Raw genomic sequence first — 18,699 nt, 5'->3', positions numbered from 1 at the left:
GCTCGGAGCCTGGAGCCTGCTTTAGATTCTGTATCTCCCTCTCTCTCTGCCCCTCCCCTACTTGCACTCTCAGAAACATTTGAAAAACTAAAAAAAACAAACAAACAAAAAACATAGACAATCTTTGGGATCTAGGACTAGGTAAAGATTAGACATGATACCAAAAGCACAATCCATAAAAGAAAACGGGTAAACTGGACTTCATCAAAATTAAAAACTTTTCCTTTATAAAGAATCCTATTTAGAATATGAAAAAAATAAGGGACTGGGAGAAAATATTTGCAAACCAAAAATCCAACAAAGGCCTAGTATTTAGAATATATAAAGACTTCAAAACAACAGTGAAAGACCAAACCAATTACAAATGGGCAAAAAGAGGGGCACCTGGATGGCTCAGCTGTTTGAGCGTCCAACTATTGGTTTCAGTTCAGGTCATGGTCTCGCAGTTCATGAATTCGAGCCCCCCACTGGGCTCTGCGCTGACAGTGCAGCACCTGCTTGGGGTATTCTCTCTCCCTCTCTCTCTGACCCTCTCCTGCTCGTGCTCTCAAAATAAACAGAACTTAAAAGAAAATGGGCAAGGGGCACCTGGGTAGCCCAGTCAGTAAATGTTCAACTTCAGCTCAGGTCATGATCTCACAGTTGTGGGTTAGAGCCCCACATCAGGCTCTGTGCTGACAGTTCAGAGCCTGGAGTCTGCTTCACATTCTGTGTCTCCCTCTCTCTCTCTCTGCCCCTCCTCAGTTTGCACTCTCTCAAAAATAAAACATTAGAAAAAAATTTAAAAAACAAAAAGGCAAAAGAACAGGTATTTCACAAAATAAGCACATGAGAAGATACACATCAGCCATCCTGTTAATACAACTAGAAGCCACAAAGATATCACTACACACCTACCAGAATGGCTAAAATAAAAAATGGTGACAATACCAAATGAAGATTTAGAGAAACTGGATCACTCACACATCCCTAGTAGGAACATAAAATTGTACAGCTACTCTAAAGACATGTAGCAGTTTGTTTAAAAAACTAACCATGCAGAGAGGCACGTGGGTAGCTCATTCAGTCAAGCCTCTGATGTAGGCTCAGGTCATGATCTCACTGTTCATGAGTTTGAGCCCTACTTCAGGCTCTCTGCTGGCAGTGTGGAGACCACTTAAGATCCTCTGACCCCCTCTCTTTCTGCCCCTCCCCCTGCCTTCTGTCTCCAAAAATAAACATCAAAAAAAAAAAAAAAAAACAACTATGCAATGACCATACAACCTAACAATTGCATTACTGGACATTTACCTCAGAAAACCAATGTTTACACAAAAACTTGTAATGAATGTTCATAGCAGCTTTATTCGGAATAGCCAAAAACTGGAAACCACCCAGATGTCCTTCAACGGGACAAGGAGTATATCAAGGAATACAATGCAGTAATCAAAAGGAATGAACTACTGACACACACAACAACCTGGATGTATCTCTGAAGTATTATGCTGAGTGAAAAAAGCCAATCCCAAATGGTTACATACTATATGATCTCACACAACATTCTTGAAATGACAAAATCTTAGAACAGTGGTTGCCAGGGATTAGGGATGGAGGCCAAGGGGGTGGGTGTGACTCTCAGAGGGTGCCGGGAGGGAGATCCTTGTGGTGATGGGGTAGCTCTATCTAGGCTGAAGTGGCGGTTACACAAATCTACTTGTGACAGAGAACTATACACCCACATTGTGCTAGTGTCAGCTTCTGGGTTTTGATACTGTATTATAACTATGTAAGAAGTAACCATTATGGAAAACTGGGTGAAGGGTACCTCTAGCTTTGCAACTTCCTATGAATCTGTAATGGTTTCAAAATAAAAAGTTAGAAAAAAAAGTAAGCAATAACTCTAAATGCAACTTGGTATCCTGGATTGGATCCTGCAACAGAAAAAGGACATTATTGGAAAAACTGATAGAATCCAAGTAAAGTCTGTAATTTAGTTAACAGTTTTGTACCAATGTTAATTTTTTCTTAGTTCTGATAGATGTACCAAGGTTATGTAAGATATTAACATTAAGGGAAAGGGTATATGGAACTCTTCTGGGAATCTAAAATTATTTCAGGGGCACCTGGCTGGCTCAGTCAGTAGAGCATGCAACTCTTGATCTCAAGGTTGGGAGCTCAAGCCCCACACTGGGTATGGAGCTTACTTTAAAAACAAACAAAAAAATTAAAATTGTTCCAAAAAAAAAAATAAAATCCTGATACCCAGACCAATTAAATCAGGCTCCCTGGAAGGTGGGCCCCAGGTATCCCGTATTTTTCATTTGCCAGGTGATTCTAATGTGCAGCCAAAGTTAAGAACCATTGTTCTGGAGACAGATGATGTCTATCTGTTTCCCACCTGGGTTTGCTCTTAGACTTCCTTGAGAACAGTTTCTAAGTGAGCATGCCAATGTTCTTTGGCTTTCATTCCCACTAGTCCCAGATAAGGGATTCAAATTCCTTTGAGAAAAGTTCCAGAAATCCTCCTCCCTCCCTATCCAATCTGAGATCCTAGGTCTCTATGATGCCCCAGTTTCTACACCGTTGAAGAACTGTGGAAGGTAAATGTGGGTAAACCAGAAGAAAAAGACAAATGCCTTCTTATTCCCAATTCTCTAAAACCCTGTAGCTAAGAATAGCAAAAAAGCAGAGAGCTGAAATGTTTCAGGGGTATAAAAAAACCTGATGTCCTGTTCTTTTTTTTTTTTTTTTTTTTTAAGAAAGGGGATGAGGATCTGCCTGGTGTATAACCAACCTTCCCTCCTCCCCCTTGCTGTTCTCCCTGCAAATTACAGCCATACAGCTCTCCACAGAGGCCTAGGAAGAAGGTACAAAAACAGGTCTAGTAGTTGGTTAATCTCCCTGGGATCCAGCAACTAAGAAAGGATTAGGTGCAGCACACCCCTTCCTCCCATGTATGACCTCTTCTTAAAACACAGAAAAAGACAAATACTGTTAGTGGCAACTAAGCAAGACAGGCTGAGAAGCAGAAAGAGCAGGACTCCTCAGTGCCACTGGGGGCCAGCTTGCTTGCTCAGGGCTCTGAGCTCAGGGCTCAGAGAAGCAACCTCCACAGGAGGGAGCAGGACAGTGGGACATACTTGTGGGTCATCGTGCTTCTTCTAGGTTTGGCACACACAACAGGCAGGGGCATGTGCTTTGAAACATGGCATTGTAAGGGAAGCCAAATAGTTCACTGTGGCCAAGGTCATGGATGTGAACCCCCAGCCAAAACTAGTGCTCTTGGTTTGCTCAAAAAGTGCTGCCGGCAGCAGAAAGTTGGCAAATTAAAAGCAAAGTGAGTACAGGTCACGGCCACATAAAGGCAGTAATCGTGCACTCACATCATGGCTTGGCCCAAAGAGGTATAAATACACTGCACTGTCACAGGGAGAAGGCTGGGTCCTGGGGACCGGAGATGACAGTGTTCTTTCCATTCCCTTCAGAAGCAGGCCTGGAGGGCTGCGCCCCAGCTAACCCCCATTTCCTAAAGGAGGGCAGGACCTGCTGAAGGCTCCTGGCACTGAGGTCTGGTTCTGAGAACAGCCCAGGACCGACATCTATAAGGGCCATCTAAAACGTGGCCTGGAGGGGATGGGGACAGGCTGACGGGAAGCTACTCCTCGGCTCTCCAGTTCCCCACGTGCTTGTCCATTGCCCACACCTGGGGCTGCCTGGCAAGCAGTTAAACCCCTGGGTTCCGCCCAGGGCTCTCCTCCGCTGGGAGGCCAGGTCTGCTGTGGTTGGGCCCTAGAGGAGAGAGGGAAAGGAAAATTAATATCAAAATCAGTAAAGGGAGCAGGCCTTATCAAAACCAAGTGTTAAAATTGTCTTCAGGACAAGAAGGGGTGGGTAAGACAGAGGAGCCTCAGGACACCTCAGTATCAAGGCAGAGCTGGGAGTGACGAGTTAGGAAAATAGGCTAACTCCACATCACAAGAGAAAACCACTGGGAGGAGGGGATGCATCACTGAGAGGCAGGAAAGCAGGGCAGGGGGGTTTTGCTCACGGGAGGCCAAGGCCATAAATGCTGGACGAGAGGAGCCCATCCTGGACAATAAAACACCTGCACTGGAAGGAAGGTTTAGTTTCCAGTGCTGAGTATTTCATGACCCCTCCTGTCTTCCAGAAAAATGAAAAGTAGGAACAAGGGACAGGAAGGGCCCACTCACCCTCCCACCCCCCAAGAGAAACACCTCCCAGGCAGGGGTGGGAGTGGGAGCGGTTTCCAGGGCTCCTCCCAGCAGCTAGAGGGCTGGGGAAGGAAAGCAAAGAGAAAGTGAAAGGGAAGATATTTACCTTGGGTGTTTTCTGAAAACAAAAAATGCTCACTAGTCCACACTCAATTATCAACTGCAGTTTCCAAATGTGCCAAAGAGGGAAAGGTCTACGGGGAAGGCTAGAGAGAGCAGAGGGGAGAGAGACAAGAGGAAACCAGCTATGCAGCTGCGCCGGCAGGGCCTGTCACAGATGCGCTGGGCGGGGTGGGGGCCCTGGGTGGCGGCGTGCAAACACGTTGCCTGAGCCTCAGAACCAGAGGGAGCAGGAAGCGCAGCATCTGGAGTGGACTCTCGCTTGGAAATCAGCTCTGTGAATGGTCGTTGCGTAGTAGTTACCCCGAGTTTGAAATGGCAGGCCAGGGGTCAGGAAACTTTCTATAAAGGGCCAATATTTTTAGGGTTTGCAGGTCATATGGTTCCCGTGGCAACAATTCAACTCAGCTGTTGTAGCTAAAGGCAGCCATATACAACCCATAAACCAGCAGGTCGGGTCCAACAGGACTTTATTTACAAGAACTGGCAGCTGGCCAGTTTGCCGACCCCTGCTGTAGGCAGTTAAAAATGATTGTGCCTTCCAAGCATCTCAATAAAGGCATTTGTCTGCCAGGAAATCTAGTGCCAAAGTCAATCAGGGGATAGTTCTGACCTACACTATTTAAGCAATGTCCCCAGCAACACCTCCATGTGTGCAGCGACACTAAGCTCTCCTGGGCAGCAGAGTGCCACCCACCAGAGAGACTGCAGCAAGAACTTTGGGAGCCGAGGCAGGAGCACAAGCACAGCAGGCAAGCCCCACTAGGGACAAATGTCAGGGCGCACTTAAGGGAGAAGCAACATCATGGCAACAGAACAGGGGATGCTAATCCATTACACAGAGGAAAATGACCCACAGAGCCACTGTAAATTACAGGTTTCCCTGCTTTCCCAAAGTAGAGTGTTGCTATGGAACCTTCTGTAAGCCAGAATGGCAGAGAGCGAAGATGCAACCACCATTTCATGAAGCAAAAGTCCTCTTCGCATTTCTTTCAGTTAGTGAAAACAGGCACGGACGTAGATACTTCGTAAAAGCAAAGCAGTGCCAAGCAAACTTTCGGGGATATCTGTAGTCCCTTACAGGACTGCCCAATGAACAGCTGAAGCCAAAAAAGGATGGTAAAACACTGCATGTATAATTAAAAAAGGAAATGAAGGAAAAACCATCCTTCTTAGATTTAGGTCTACACCTTGAAAAGAACATGTGCAGTCTGAGTAGCAGATGGAGCCACACAGAGTTCAGGCTGAGAAAACCAAGACCAATGCTCACATTTTGAAAGAACAACATACTGGCTTTTGAGACCCAAGTCTAATGAGATGGTGTGAATCTCTATACAAGTGGCATCTCACAAAACAACAGAATATCACAGTAAATACAGACCTGTGATCAGTCCTAAAAGGCAGAACACCACCTCTCAGTGCACGTTCACGGAGAAAAGGCTCAAATGCCCAGATCCAGGGTTGGAGCAGCACACCTCAAGCTGGGGCCCCCTTTTACCAACACAGAGATGAAGCACTCAGGCTGAGCCGCTAACGTGGCCCAGTGTGGGGCTTTCTGTCCCTTGCACCTACATGTCACCTCTCAGAAAGTATCTTTCTACCATAAAAACATATTCGTGTTCCCCAGTGTGGGTTTAAGTAACCAGAGCTGTTCCCTATGAGACACCAAGGCCAAGGGCAGGCACAGGTTCCAAGCCAGAGTGCCTAGGTCTCTCTCTGCTTCTGACTCTTCATCTGTAAAATGCACCTTACCACTACCACCTCTGAAAATGGCTGGGAAGTTTTCTTGGATGAGTTAGGACAAGGAAAGCTCCTAGTACAGTGTCAGGCAGAGTAAGCGTTCAAATGAGTTCAGTGTCCCCAATGCAGAGTGCCCAGGGCAGCCGGTGGCCTCTGTGGAAGCCCCACCCACTCCTCCAGCACCACTCAGCCTTGGAGTGTATCTCTAACCCCAACTCAGGAGCTCAATCAGAATAAAAGTACCTTCTTGAGTAGTAAGGAAAATAAGTTCCCTGACTTTTTACCACTCCTACCCAAAGGCCTCTCTCCATAGGCTTTTTATTTTCCCTTCTTATGCTCTTGAAGGCGTGGTTTGCCATCCCACAACCCACCCCACACTACAAAGTCTATTTCTTCCAACGTGATACTCCTGCTCAAAGTGGAACCCTGGATGGGAAGGGCACGCCTTAAATATTAGCTTCACCTGACTGAATGTCTCAACAAGTACCCTTCTTGGTTTCTGGGATGGTGTCGACCAGCCACCTTCTGAGCCAGGCCCACTGGTGACCTAGATCTTCATTTTTCAGGTGACCTAACTCTAATCCTAAATGACCAAGAGTGTCTGAGCTTGACCTTATTCCCACTTAGCAACTATTCTCTAATTAAGTCAATCCATCCTAACAAGCCCTCCAGAGAAAATGCTAACTTAACATACTTTCAATGCCAGCTGGTCTACAGCACAATGTCATCCAAGCTTTAAAACCAGTGAAAAGAGAAAGAGGAGAGGATGGGCAAAAAAGGGGACAAGGAAAGAAGAATGCAAGGCAGAGTGAGGGCAGAGAGAGTGAGTCTGTGTGTGCGAACAGCAAGGATGGCACAGGACATGAACTCCCTCTGGGCTGACACACGGTGGGATGTGGCCATGAGGGGCTCACCTGCTGCTGTGGCTGTCTTGTCACCGAGGAGCCTGATCTGGCTGCCTGGGATGACCTGGAGGTCTGCGCTCTCCGGGGACTGTGGCAGGTTCTGGGCTCGAGTAGCCAGGAGTGCACTGAGGTACTGCAGCCGCGTGACCTAGAAGACAGGAAGCATTACCACGCAGGTGCGACTCGTGAAGCCAGATGGAGAAAGTGAGGTATGAAAGATCACACCTCTCCCTCCTGCCCACAAGCACCAGAACTAGCTGGGAGAGTCACACTCAGCAGGACCAAGAAAAATGAAGAACTTTAAGCAAGCCAAGGGAAGAGGGGAGCAATCAAGCAGTGTTTTTAAGATCTCAAAAGGAAACTGGGTGCAGTCCCAGTGACGGGACTAGACTGTCAGCAATCAGGCCTCCAGGGGCCAAGGCCGTCTGTCCTTCAGAGCAAGGTCGTGCTCTGTGTGTGAACTCTCAGGTTGACTCAACTAGAATCTGCTTTTAATCCATACAAATTTGTGACCAGCTGGTTCAGCCCCTTGGGGACACAAAGCTGATTAAAAGCCAGTACCCATGAGCAGCCCAGTCACCTTAATGAACTGTAGGTCGGAGAGGGCCCGCACGGTGTAGTCAGGACAGTACGCAGACAAGCGGCCACCATCGGTTGGCTCAGACTGCAGGTCATGGCGGATGGACTGGAGCGAGGACACTGGGGACTGGTGAACTATCAGAAGAAACAAACAGTGACATCTCCGGTGGGGACAAACGCAGTCTCTAACATCCACCCCACAGATAGCTGGAACATAGAGAAGGATGGCAAACACAATTCCTCCCGGGAAAGGCTAGCAGGGGTAGGAGCGAGCAACAAAGATGAGCCCCAAAGAAATGCTGCCCATTCCCTCGACGCAGCACAGAGATGAGAAAAGCCAGCCTGTCCCAAAGAGGAATGTCTGACAGGACGGGGCAACTGGGTGCTTCAGTCCATTAAGTGTCCGACCCTTGATTTCAGCTCAGATCGTGATCTCACAGCTCATGAGATTGAGCCCCAAGTCAGTCTCTGAGCTGACAGCTCAGAGATTATCTTGGGATTCTCTCTCTCCCTCTCTCTGCCCCTCCCCCCGCTTGCTTGCGAGTGTGCACGTGTGTGTACTCTCTCAAATGAACATTAAAACACAGACACACACACACAGGAACACCTGGAAGAAAGGGAGGCCAGAACCTTTCCCCCAGCAAGCAGCCAGGCAGGTCAGACTCTGCCCAGCCCAGCAGCTGAACCCAGCGTTCCACTCCCAGAGGGCTGTGACTTACCTGAGGACGGTGCTGTCAGGGCAGATACTCCATAGTAGGTGAAGGCCCCATTCTCAAACTTCAGGCCCTCTTTCCCGATCTCCACCTCAACCCTGCCCTGGGAGGTGTAGGGAAAGGGAGGAAGGAGGAGTAGGGAAAGAAACAGATGCGGACAGATTACCTTTCCTGCCGGAAGAGAGCACAAGGAGAAAGCAGCAACCCCAGTTATTCAGGGGGTGTGTATCTGGATGATCCTCCCTCTTCTCAGACCCTTCCCTAGTTTCTGAGCAAGTGGGAGGCCCCAGTCTGGGCTCCCAGTTACCTGCAGGATGAGAATGAAATAATCCACCGGCTGGCTGCGCTGGTACAGGTAATGGTGGGCAGCCAGACGGTTGCTCTCGTCAAACCTCACTTCCTGGTTGACGCTGGGATGCTTCAGCAGGTGCAGCAGGACCTTCTCGGAGATTCGCAGGGGGCTGAATACATCCACCTCTGCCCCGTGGTGGAAAAAAGGGACAGTGTCCACCAGGCCCAAAGTAGCCTGCACAGCCACACCCGACTCCTGCTGCCCCACATGAGCCAAGTCACCTCCCCAATACAAGAGAACTGGGCAGGCACACACCCACCCGCTGCTGTGGCTCGCCAGAGGTGGCACCAGCCTGGCCCCAGCTCTCAGCCACCTGGCAGACAGGAGCTGCCACTCAGGTGCCCTGAGATGCTGACAGGGCTACAGAGAGAAGCATAAGTTCTGGACACTGTCCTTACTGGCAATGAGGGGACACTTGGTGTCCGCCTGGAGGTCTCCTGACCCACTGGACGGGGAGCAAGAGAGCAAAGACAAGGCCCACCCTTCACCCTCACCTCGGGACAGGAAGCGCTGGGTGGCCAAGAGCAGCTGAGGCGAGATTTTCACTTTATATTCATCGTCAGACACCTTGAACAAGGAGAATTCCTCTTTCCGCCTGAGAGGGGCACTCAGAGAAGCAGGCTTCTTCCTCACTGTGGCATCTCCTACAATGGCAAGAAGGCCTGCTGAGCCATCAGTAGCCCTCCAATCAACACAACCAAGCCAAGGCCTGGAAGTTCTTGGGGATGGGAGGGGGCAGCAACCCATATTCCTGCTATATCCCGAGGGAGTATGGAAAGCGACTGCTCTTCTCCTCAGAGTTGGGAGAGAATACTGGTATGACAGCAAGACCACTTGTAAAAATAATAGACATTCTTGGTCATTAAGAGACCCCTCACCAGAAAGCACGTGTTTGCAGATAACTGGTGCTAAACAGCAGCAGCTAACCTGATGTCTGCACGCCTATGGCAACCTGAGGCACCAAACTACAGAGGCTGCATTTGGGGGACAGATGCATGGGCAAAGTGATTCACCTGATAACAAACAGGGGTGGGGTGTTCAGTGTCCCAAGTGTGCATGTGAGACCTCAGCCATCGAGCATGGGTTCTGTGTCTACCCCACAGATCTCAGCCATCATCCCAAGAGGCAGACACTTCTAAGACAGGCCCCAGAATCTTCTGTTTTGGAAAGACCCTCTTAGCAGTAAAGAATGGGATACTTGGAGGAAACGTTTCTATACTGTACAAAAGAACACGAGAAAGTAAGGGCCAAGGCAAACAGGAGACTGGGAAAGGCCCATAAAGGGCAGAGTGTCCCCTCTGTGCTGGAGAAACCAAACAATGCAGCTGTGATGAGAGCCCCAGGCAAGCACTGAGACTGTAAAGGCCGTGGCTCCCCAGCCAGGCGCAGGTGTGGGGCCTCCGACACCTGACCTGAGGCAGGGCTAAGGGGAGAGGGGCCTGGCTAGGTAACAGCTCTGACTGGAGATCCAGCCTCATTTTCAGCAACACGGAGACCTATTGTCCTCTGATACACACAATACGTCTCAGTAGGCTTAAAAGTTGAGATGGAACACTACCAGTAGTCAAGACTCACGGTAATCCTCAGACTCATCCAGGATCTCAGACTTGATGATCTCCTCAATGACGTCCTCCAGGGTGACCAGGCCCAGCACCTCGTAGAAGGGGTCACCTTCACCCTCGTTGTTCACCCTCTGCACGATGGCCAGGTGGGACTTCCCTGGGGGAGGGGACACTCAGATTACAGCTTGCCAGGGGCCTCCCGTTTTGCTTACTCCCACCTGTGACAAGCTCACTAAAGGGACAGAAGTTGATGTTTTTCCTGCAAGGTGCCAGGCACAAGGTGGGACTCACTTTACATTGGAGGAACCTAGATCTCAGACACTATGTTCACCCACACAAGGCCACCCAGGTAGTGGCAGAGCAGAGTCAACCTCTGGTCTAAATGAACGTGGCATAGACAAGGATGCATCAGACTAAGACAGGCGCAACAGGGTTGCACACACAAGGGCACCAACTCCAGAAGCACAGCCTCCTCTGGGACAATCTAAATGGCAGAGCAGAGAGGGGCCACCCAGTGACTCTCCTAGGGAAGTTTTCCCAATTCGGAAAGCTGTCCTTTATTTCCAGAAGCCAAGGTCTATGAAAGTTATCCAGGGAGAAGATGGTAAATGGTAATCAGCCAGTCAGAGCCCCAACTGTGTGGGAGGAAGAGCAGCAGCCTGGAACTGTTCACCTTCCTCTTCTTCAGATTAGCTTTCTGTTTCTTTCTTTGATAAAGAAATGTAAGCTTGAAAAAGCCCAAGCCTCAGAGTGCTGGGGAATATTGAGAAAACTTCAAGAATCTACTTTTTTTATCTACGAAACTTTATACCTGTCCAAAAGAAAAAAAATGCAAGCTACCCAGGTCATTGTAAATTTCTGAGTAGCCACATTAAAAAACAAAAACCAAAACAAAACAAAAAACCACAGGTGAAATTAATTGACAACATATTATTAACTCAATATAGCCAAAATATTTCAACATTCAATCAATATAAAAACATCAAAACAGGGACCCCTGGCTGGCTTAGTCAGTGGAGCATGTGCCTCTCAAGTTCTGGGTTGTGAGTTTGAATCCCAAGTTGGTACAGAGATTACTTAAAAATAAAATCTTAAAAAATAATAATAATAATTAAAAATTTAAATAAATTAGGGATGCCTGGAGGCTCAATCGGTTAAGCTTTTGACTCTCGATTTCAGCTCAGGTCATGATCTCCTGGTTCGTGGGACAGAGCTCCACATTGGGCTCTGCACTGACAGCACAGAACCTGCTTGGGATCCGCCCCCACCCCGCCCCTCACCTGCTATCTCTCTCTCTCTCTCTCAAATACATAAATTTTTTTTAATAAAAATTTTTTAAAGATTGAAACATATTTTCCTTTTTTGCACTGTCTTTGAAGTCTGGTGTGTGTTAGGCACTTCCAGCACACCTCAGTTCAGACCAACTACCTTTCAAGAACTTGAGAACCACATGTGGGCAGGGGCTGCAGAAGGGGTTGTGCAGGACTAGGATACAGAACTAGAAGAAACTCACCTCAGCCTTTGTTACTGATAAAAAAAACTTAAGGTAAAAGCTAGCCTGGATCCACGTAAGGGAGTATTTGCTTCAAAAATCTCTCAGTTTAAAAAAAAAAAAAAGAATCTTTCAGTAAAGAAAAAAGTCAAGTTCACTTCTTTGTGTGAATAATACTTTACATACCTTGGGTTTAATTACAGTGTAGTGAACAGAGTTCAGAAACACACTCTCTGGAACTCTGTCTGGCACACACTGCCTCATTCTTTCAGCATCCATGCCCCACCCCCCAGTGTCAGGTACAGAAGACCTCTGCTCCAACTTTAGATTGAACACAATGTCCAGTCAACCAAAAGCTATTATTATTAGACCACTGGCCAGGTCATCAAGAAAGGAATGAGGCTCTAAAAGAATAAAAAGAAAACACTTAACTATATTTCATCAAATCTAAGATGTCCTCAATTGTGAGATACATCCTGATTGCAGAGAAGTTGAAACAAAAAAATGTGCACCTGAGACGTGAAGGATTGTGGCATTTCGTGCCTACTGTGTGCTGGCCACTAAGGGCTTTATTCAGTTATTAACTTACAAATCCTTCAACAACTCTATGAAGGAACAGAACATTATTCCCATTTACAATTTGCAGAGAAAACTGAGACCAAGAAAAGGTTCAGTGACTCACCCAAGTGCAAAACCTGGATTTGATGGGGCACCTGGGTGACTCAGTCGGTTAAGCATCTGACTTCAGCTCAGGTCATGATCTCACAGTTCGTGAGTTTGAACCCCACATCAGGCTCTCTGCTGTCAGCACGGAGCCTGCTTCAGATCTTCTGTTCCCCTCTCTCTCTGCCCCTCCCCTGCTTATGTCTGTGTGCACTCTCTCAAAAAAAAAAAAAAAAAATTTAAAAACCCCCCAAAACAAAAAACATGGGATTTGAACCCAGGCAGTTGGCTCCTGAATCTGTTCTCTTGACCACCACACTCAACTGACTTTCACTGAAGAGAACAAAAAACCCGAATCTTAGGAAATCCTCCCCTCTGGGTGAGTTACACGTGGCCAAGGTACTCTCTCGAGCACAGGAACCCTTCTAAAGAAAAGTATCGTTTTCTAGGATGCTCTAACATCCTCAGACAAAAATTAAAGGCAGAAATGACTATACCATCTTTCCCGCTTCCAGGAGGAAAAGGCCAGGGGTTGCCTAGAACTACCTGCTCTTTCCTGCTGAGACAGAAGCATTGAATGAGGAACTCAGCATTTCTAGATGCTTCCCAGCACTGGGTATCTGTGCTGGGAATGGTTCACACTGGCAGACAGACATCATTTCTACAAGGGCCAAGGCAAGGCCCTTGTAAGACAGCCCTCATGGGGAAACACCAAAGCTCAACATACAATTTTGGTCAGATTCTGGGAACCAGAGCCCAGGTTCTAGATGACCATCTAAGACAGAGAACTCATTTCAGCTCCATTCTTCCAGAATGCCAGTCGCTTTGGCAGGTTACCTTTAGAATGGACTAACTTCTCCCTTGCTTTCAAACAGTTTTTTTTTAATTTTTTTTAATGTTTATTTATTTTTGAAAACGAGAAAGACAGGCAGACCATGAGCGGGAGAGGGGCAGAGAAAGGGAGACACAGAATCCGAAGCAGGCTCCAGGCTCTGGGCTGTCAGCACAGAGCCTGATGTGGGGCTCAAACTTTGAGCAGAGCAGAGAGATCGTGTCCTGAGCTGAAGTCAGATGCTTAATGAATGAGCCACCCAGGTGCCCACAAACGTTTTTGTTTTTGTTTTTGTTTTGAGAGAGAGGAATGCCATGTGCGAATGGAGAAAGTGACAGAGGGAGAGAGAGACTCTTAAGCAGGCTCCATGCTAAGCATGATGTGGGGCTCGATCCCACAACCCTGGGATCATGACCTGAGTCGAAATCAAGAGCCGGATGCTTAACCAACTGAACCACCCAGGTGCCCCACTTTCCAACTTCTGTAAAACAGGCACAAGTTTCTCAGTGGCCTGCCACATGGAATCACTCAATATCAAACAGATGAAAGCAGAGCCCTTGAAAGATCCCCTAACACAATGGCCATGTGATTTATCTCTCTCTAGACAGAATGTCCAAGGGGTCCAGAAGGCAACCATGAAAAAGCAGTAGGGGTACACACAGAACAAGCAGCTGGAGGGATTAAAGTTTATTTCTCATCTGATAGGATAAAAATGTCCTGAAAATATACAGGCCCCTGGCTGGCTGACTGGAAACACTAACACAGACCCCAGGACGGCTACCTACAGGCTCTCCCCAAGCAAGTTCTACGGAGCCACAGACAAGGGGGCAGATGGTGCATCTTACCAACATCACCCAGAAAGCCCTGCAAAAGCTCTTGGGAGTTTTAATTCCAGTTAGCAAGCTCAAATGTACTCAATTATATGGATGCTAGAGGACTCTTCCATAATGTCTAATTTCTAGAATATTTGTAAAAATACAGTTGGAGTTTAAATTCCTTTGCCTTCCTTTACCTTTTAATATATTATTTGTTGATTTGTTTTTGAGAGACAGAGCGTGAGCAGGGGAGGGGTAGAGAGAGAGAGAGAGACAGAGACACACACACACACACACACACACACACACACACACACACACACAGAGAATCTGAAACAGGCTCCAGGCTCTGAGCTGTCAGCACAGAGCCTGATGCGGGGCTCGAACTCACAGACCATGATTATCATGACCTGAGCTGAACTGACTGAGCCACCCAGGCGCCCAACCTTCCTTTATTTTTTAAAGCAACCGTGGGAACATGTCCTAGGAGAAAAGTGCCAGGATAACATTCCTCACAACAGCTCTGACTCTTTTCAGAATCGTGGGGATCCTCTGGCCTCTGACAATGAACCAGAACTCAGTTCATTTAGTATATGTGCTGCCGAAGTGAGCACCAGAACTCAGTTCATTTAAAGCAGAGACTCTGAAAAGCTCACACATCCTAATTCCTCCTTTGGTTGAATGTCCTTGAATGTTTTCATTAGGGAGTTGACAAAGATGACAGGATTAAAAGCTCTAAAAAAACACATGTTATTTACCACAACTCCGAAGTATTCACACTTCCTGGTAATGTTTGCACAAAATAATCGGTGTCATCTCAAGTCTGCACACTAAGGGGCACCTTACCAGAGAAGGTGCTTCTCCCAGACTATAAAGTTCCAAAACAGACAATGCTCTGAAGGAATGAAAGGAACAGGGCCCGGAATGGTAGCTGCCAAGATGCCAAGGACTCCAGCTTCAGGAAATTCAGAGGGCACCACCACCTCACCCACTTGGCAGAGAGATGGGAAGGGAATCGATTTCTAAAACCTCAGGAGCCATAAAGGCTGCAATATGCCCTTTGTTCATAAACAGAATGAAGAAAGGGGTAAGGTTACAAAGGACTTTAATGAGGAAAAATAGGTATCTACCAAAGGACTGCACTACAAAGAGAAGCAGAGAAGCCTGCCCAATGTCGGAGGAAAGATATAGCCAACCTGCCCCGAGAATGCCCCTCACCTGCCTGAGGAGGAAGGCAAGGAGGACTGAAGAGCTTTCCGTTCAATCTTCAGGTTCCCCAGAGCTGCTCCGAGTCCACCACCCCAGAAGAGGAGCAGCCCAAACTGTGGGCATTCTCTCCCCACCGGTTCCTTCCTATCAACATTTAAACCCAAAGCCACCCAACTCGCCCATCTTAAAACCAAAGAGCTAAGGCCTTCTCCCCTGCCAGTTCTCTCCCAACCACTGCTCTCTGGCTTCCTCTTTGTAGCCATACCTCATGGAAGGTCCATCTACTTCAACTGTCACGTTCCATCACCCCACACCATAGCACCAAATCTGCTCTCTCAAAGGTCAAGGGTATCCTGGTTGCTGGATGCAAATGACATGACGCTGGCCTCTCCTGAATCATTCGCCTTCCCTTGGTAAGTGGTCTCTTCCCTTAGCTTCTAGGACGTTTAAACCTCTGGCTCTCCTCAGCAGCCTCTCCTCTGCTACCCTCCATCCCTTTTATGCTTGTGCCCTCAGGGGGTCAGGCCTTTTGCACCATTCCTGTGGCTTGACTGAGGGACCACTGCTATAACAACAACCAGATCTTTATCTCCTGCTTGGGTCTTTACCTCCTATTTCTCATCAACTGGTATAGCCTGCCTCTTGGGACACTGCACAGACAAATCCCAAATTCCAGTGTTCAGAACAAATTCGTCTGTGCCACCCCCCCCCCACCACAATGATCCCCTTCTCTGTAAGTGCTCTGCTTCAGAGAAGGCTAACACCACCCCCAAGCCAGAAACCCCAAGCCTCACCCTCAGCTCCTCCCACTCCACAGCTCTTCAGCGAACCACAAAGCCCTCTCAATTCCACCTCTGAATACCCTCTTGGACCTCCTCTCCAGGCCCACTGTACACCCTTGTTCAGCCTTCCAGCATTTCTTAGCTGGACCCCCACTCATTGGTCTCCACACCAGTCAGTGCTCTGCTCAAAGTCAGCGCCCAAAGATCAAGTCCAGGGGCGCCTGGGTGGCTCAGTCGGTTAAGCGTCCGACTTCAGCTCAGGTCACGATCTCACGGTCCACGAGTTCGAGCCCCGTGTCGGGCTCTGGGCCGATGGCTCAGAGCCTGGAGCCTGCTTCCAATTCTGTCTCCCTCTCTCTCTGCCCCTCCCCCGTTCATGCTCTGTCTCTCTCTGTCTCAAAAATAAATAAACGTTAAAAAAAAATTACAATAAAAACTAAATAGTAAGGGCAAGAAAAAATTAAAAAAAAAAAAAAAAAAAAAAAAAGATCAAGTCCAACCTTCCCAGGGTCTCAAGCTGGGAGGTGGCAGGGGCACGATGGAACCTTCCTCTATGGACTCCAGGACCTGAAGTTCTGGCCACCAGGCCACAAGAACTTCCACTGCCTGGGAGACTACAGTGGCCCAGAGAAGAGTACTCAGAGAGGGGCTGCATAGCCACTTTTTGGGGAAACAGCCAAGAGCAACCAAGAAATTCTCAAGCAAAGCAGTCAGAGCTGTGGAGCAAAGTCTCCCACACAATACTAAGGTACAGTAATGACAGTAACTGCCCAACTATTCAACACCCATGCGGCCTGGAGCCAGGAGACTTCACAGCTGCCAAGCAGATCAGGAGTCTCCGCTCTCTGGTTAAGACCCTGACTCACATTATGCAGCCTTTAGGGTCAAGCCCATCCACAGCCCTGGGTGTCCCCCATGCTTATCCTGCAGGAGTGCAGGTGTGAGAAGCATGGCCAGTGGACAAAGAGCAGCCAAGCTCTGGGGAACACACCCAAGCCTGCCAATGGAGACGACTAGAGAGGAACCCACACCTTCACACCCTTGGGACCCTTGGGAGGGTGGGTCTCAGTTTTTACTAGCAACCTTAGAGTTGTTCAGATAAACCAAGGTGAAAAGAGAGGGTGCAAATGTGGAGTTAAGGGAGACCCAGAGAGACCTTACTCAGCATGAGAAAAGGGGAAGTTAAAACAAACAAAAAAGACTAGACAGACAAAGGGGAGACTAAATCAGCATCCATAAAGTTGTTTCTGGTGAAATCAAAGCGGAAGTTTCTTTCACATCTGCAGGAAATTAGGAATCATTCCTTTTGTTATCAGCAAAGCAACAGCTCATCAGTGGCCTTAACAATGATCCCTGGAAACATCACAGACCAAACTAATTTGATATTATGTGTACAAATAACAGCGTCCAGGTAACTTGAGACTATACTCTTTTATTCTTTTAGTTTCTATTTAAGAATTTAGACCTATTACAAAGCCAAAACTCACAAAAACGACACTGACAAAAAAAGCTGGTGGGTTAGAACCAAGTGGACATAGCTCCCCAAATTAGGCCTACAAGGAAAGAGGGGATTTTGCTGTCTATACCGCTCTAAAAGTCAGCTTTTAAATGATATTTCAAAAGGCCACTGACAGCTGCAAGGGCATCATCTAAAAGGGCACTCGGAGGTCTCACTGCCCTCCATAAAGATGGGACCCTTTCGTTGAGACTTCCATAAACCCCCACTTTTTCCAGCAGAGGGCTCTGGCATTCGTGTCCCCTCCCCGATATCCCCACGTTACCTCGTTTGAACTCCTCCAGGACAGCGTCCAGCTTGGTGTCGTTGAAGACGAAGTGGAGTGGATGGTTGTAAAAGCGGGTGATGGTGCTGAGTGGTGTGCAGTCTTCGGGGTCCACGAAGGCCAAGTCCTTGAGATAGAGCATGTCCACGATGTTGGAGCGCTCCTCCTCGTACACCGGGATGCGCGTATAGCCGCTCTGCATGATGCTGGCCAGGACGCCGAAGTCCAGCACGGCGCTGGCGTCCAGCATGAAGCAGTCCTCGAGCGGAGTAAGCACGTCCTCTACGGTCCGACAGCGCAGCACGCCTTTGCTGAGATCGCTGTAAGGGTCGCCGCCCCCGCGCGCCAGTTCCAGCACGCGCTCGCGCAGCCTCCCGGGCCGCGCCGCCAGCTCCAGCAACTGGCCCACGGGCAGCGCCACCGGCAGGGTCAGGAGCACGGCCAGGCGGCTGAGGAGCAGCGCGCGCGGCGCCAGTGCCAACGCCCAGCGCCCGCTCACGGCGGCCGGCACCACCTCGCCCACCAGGAACACGAGCCCCGCGCTGCCTAGCACGGCGGGCACCGCACGCTGGCCGGCCGCGCGGTACAGCAGCACCGCCAGCGCCGTCTGCGCCAGGCTGGCCAGCAGCAACAACGCGCCCAGGGCGCAGCCGGCCCAGCGCCGTGTGGGCTCCAGGCGCCGCGCCGCCGCACGCTCGGCCTCCGAGCCGCTCTCGCGCAGCACCTGCACCTCGGCGGGCGCCAGCGCCAGCGCACTCAGTTGCAGGCCCCGCGCCAGCGCCGCTAGAGCCAGCAGCCCCGCCGCCCCTAGGCCCAGCGCCCAGGGCGGCGCCGCCTCCTCAGCTGCCGCGCCGCCCGGCTCCACGCGCACAGCCTCGGCGCGCAGGCGCAGCATCGCGCTCCACTCGCCCGTGGGGGCCGCCGCCTCCTGGGCCGCCGAGCC

At 49.0% G+C, this 18,699-nt stretch overlaps 1 protein-coding gene across 2 annotated transcripts in view; it reads right to left on the bottom strand.

Annotated features, from left to right (window-relative positions):
• Window positions 1–1,318: 1,318 nt before the first annotated feature.
• CNNM3 (cyclin and CBS domain divalent metal cation transport mediator 3) overlaps window positions 1,319–18,699 on the bottom strand; it is an 18,252-nt gene continuing 871 nt past the window's right edge. The window contains exons 1-9 of one of the 2 annotated variants that reach the window (XR_005784259.1): window positions 17,757–18,693; window positions 10,196–10,339; window positions 9,115–9,264; window positions 8,576–8,745; window positions 8,275–8,371; window positions 7,557–7,690; window positions 6,986–7,124; window positions 4,318–4,417; window positions 1,319–3,768 (exon numbers count right to left, since the gene is read on the bottom strand). Coding sequence is in view for 1 of the 2 variants with exons in the window: in XM_040453941.1 (XP_040309875.1) it covers window positions 3,704–3,768; window positions 6,986–7,124; window positions 7,557–7,690; window positions 8,275–8,371; window positions 8,576–8,745; window positions 9,115–9,264; window positions 10,196–10,339; window positions 17,757–18,630 (1,773 nt within the window). In the remaining variant the exon portion in view is untranslated. Of the gene's footprint in view, window positions 3,769–4,317; window positions 4,418–6,985; window positions 7,125–7,556; window positions 7,691–8,274; window positions 8,372–8,575; window positions 8,746–9,114; window positions 9,265–10,195; window positions 10,340–17,756; window positions 18,694–18,699 lie in introns of those variants that run through there. The other variant, XM_040453941.1, reaches the window with a different exon arrangement.

Source organism: Herpailurus yagouaroundi, unplaced genomic scaffold, assembly GCF_014898765.1.
Source record: "Herpailurus yagouaroundi ecotype Mexico unplaced genomic scaffold, PumYag 210, whole genome shotgun sequence".
Lineage (NCBI taxonomy): Eukaryota > Metazoa > Chordata > Mammalia > Carnivora > Felidae > Herpailurus > Herpailurus yagouaroundi.
The sequence above is the reverse complement of the archived record's forward strand: the minus strand, read 5'-3'. Positions and strand labels throughout refer to the sequence as shown.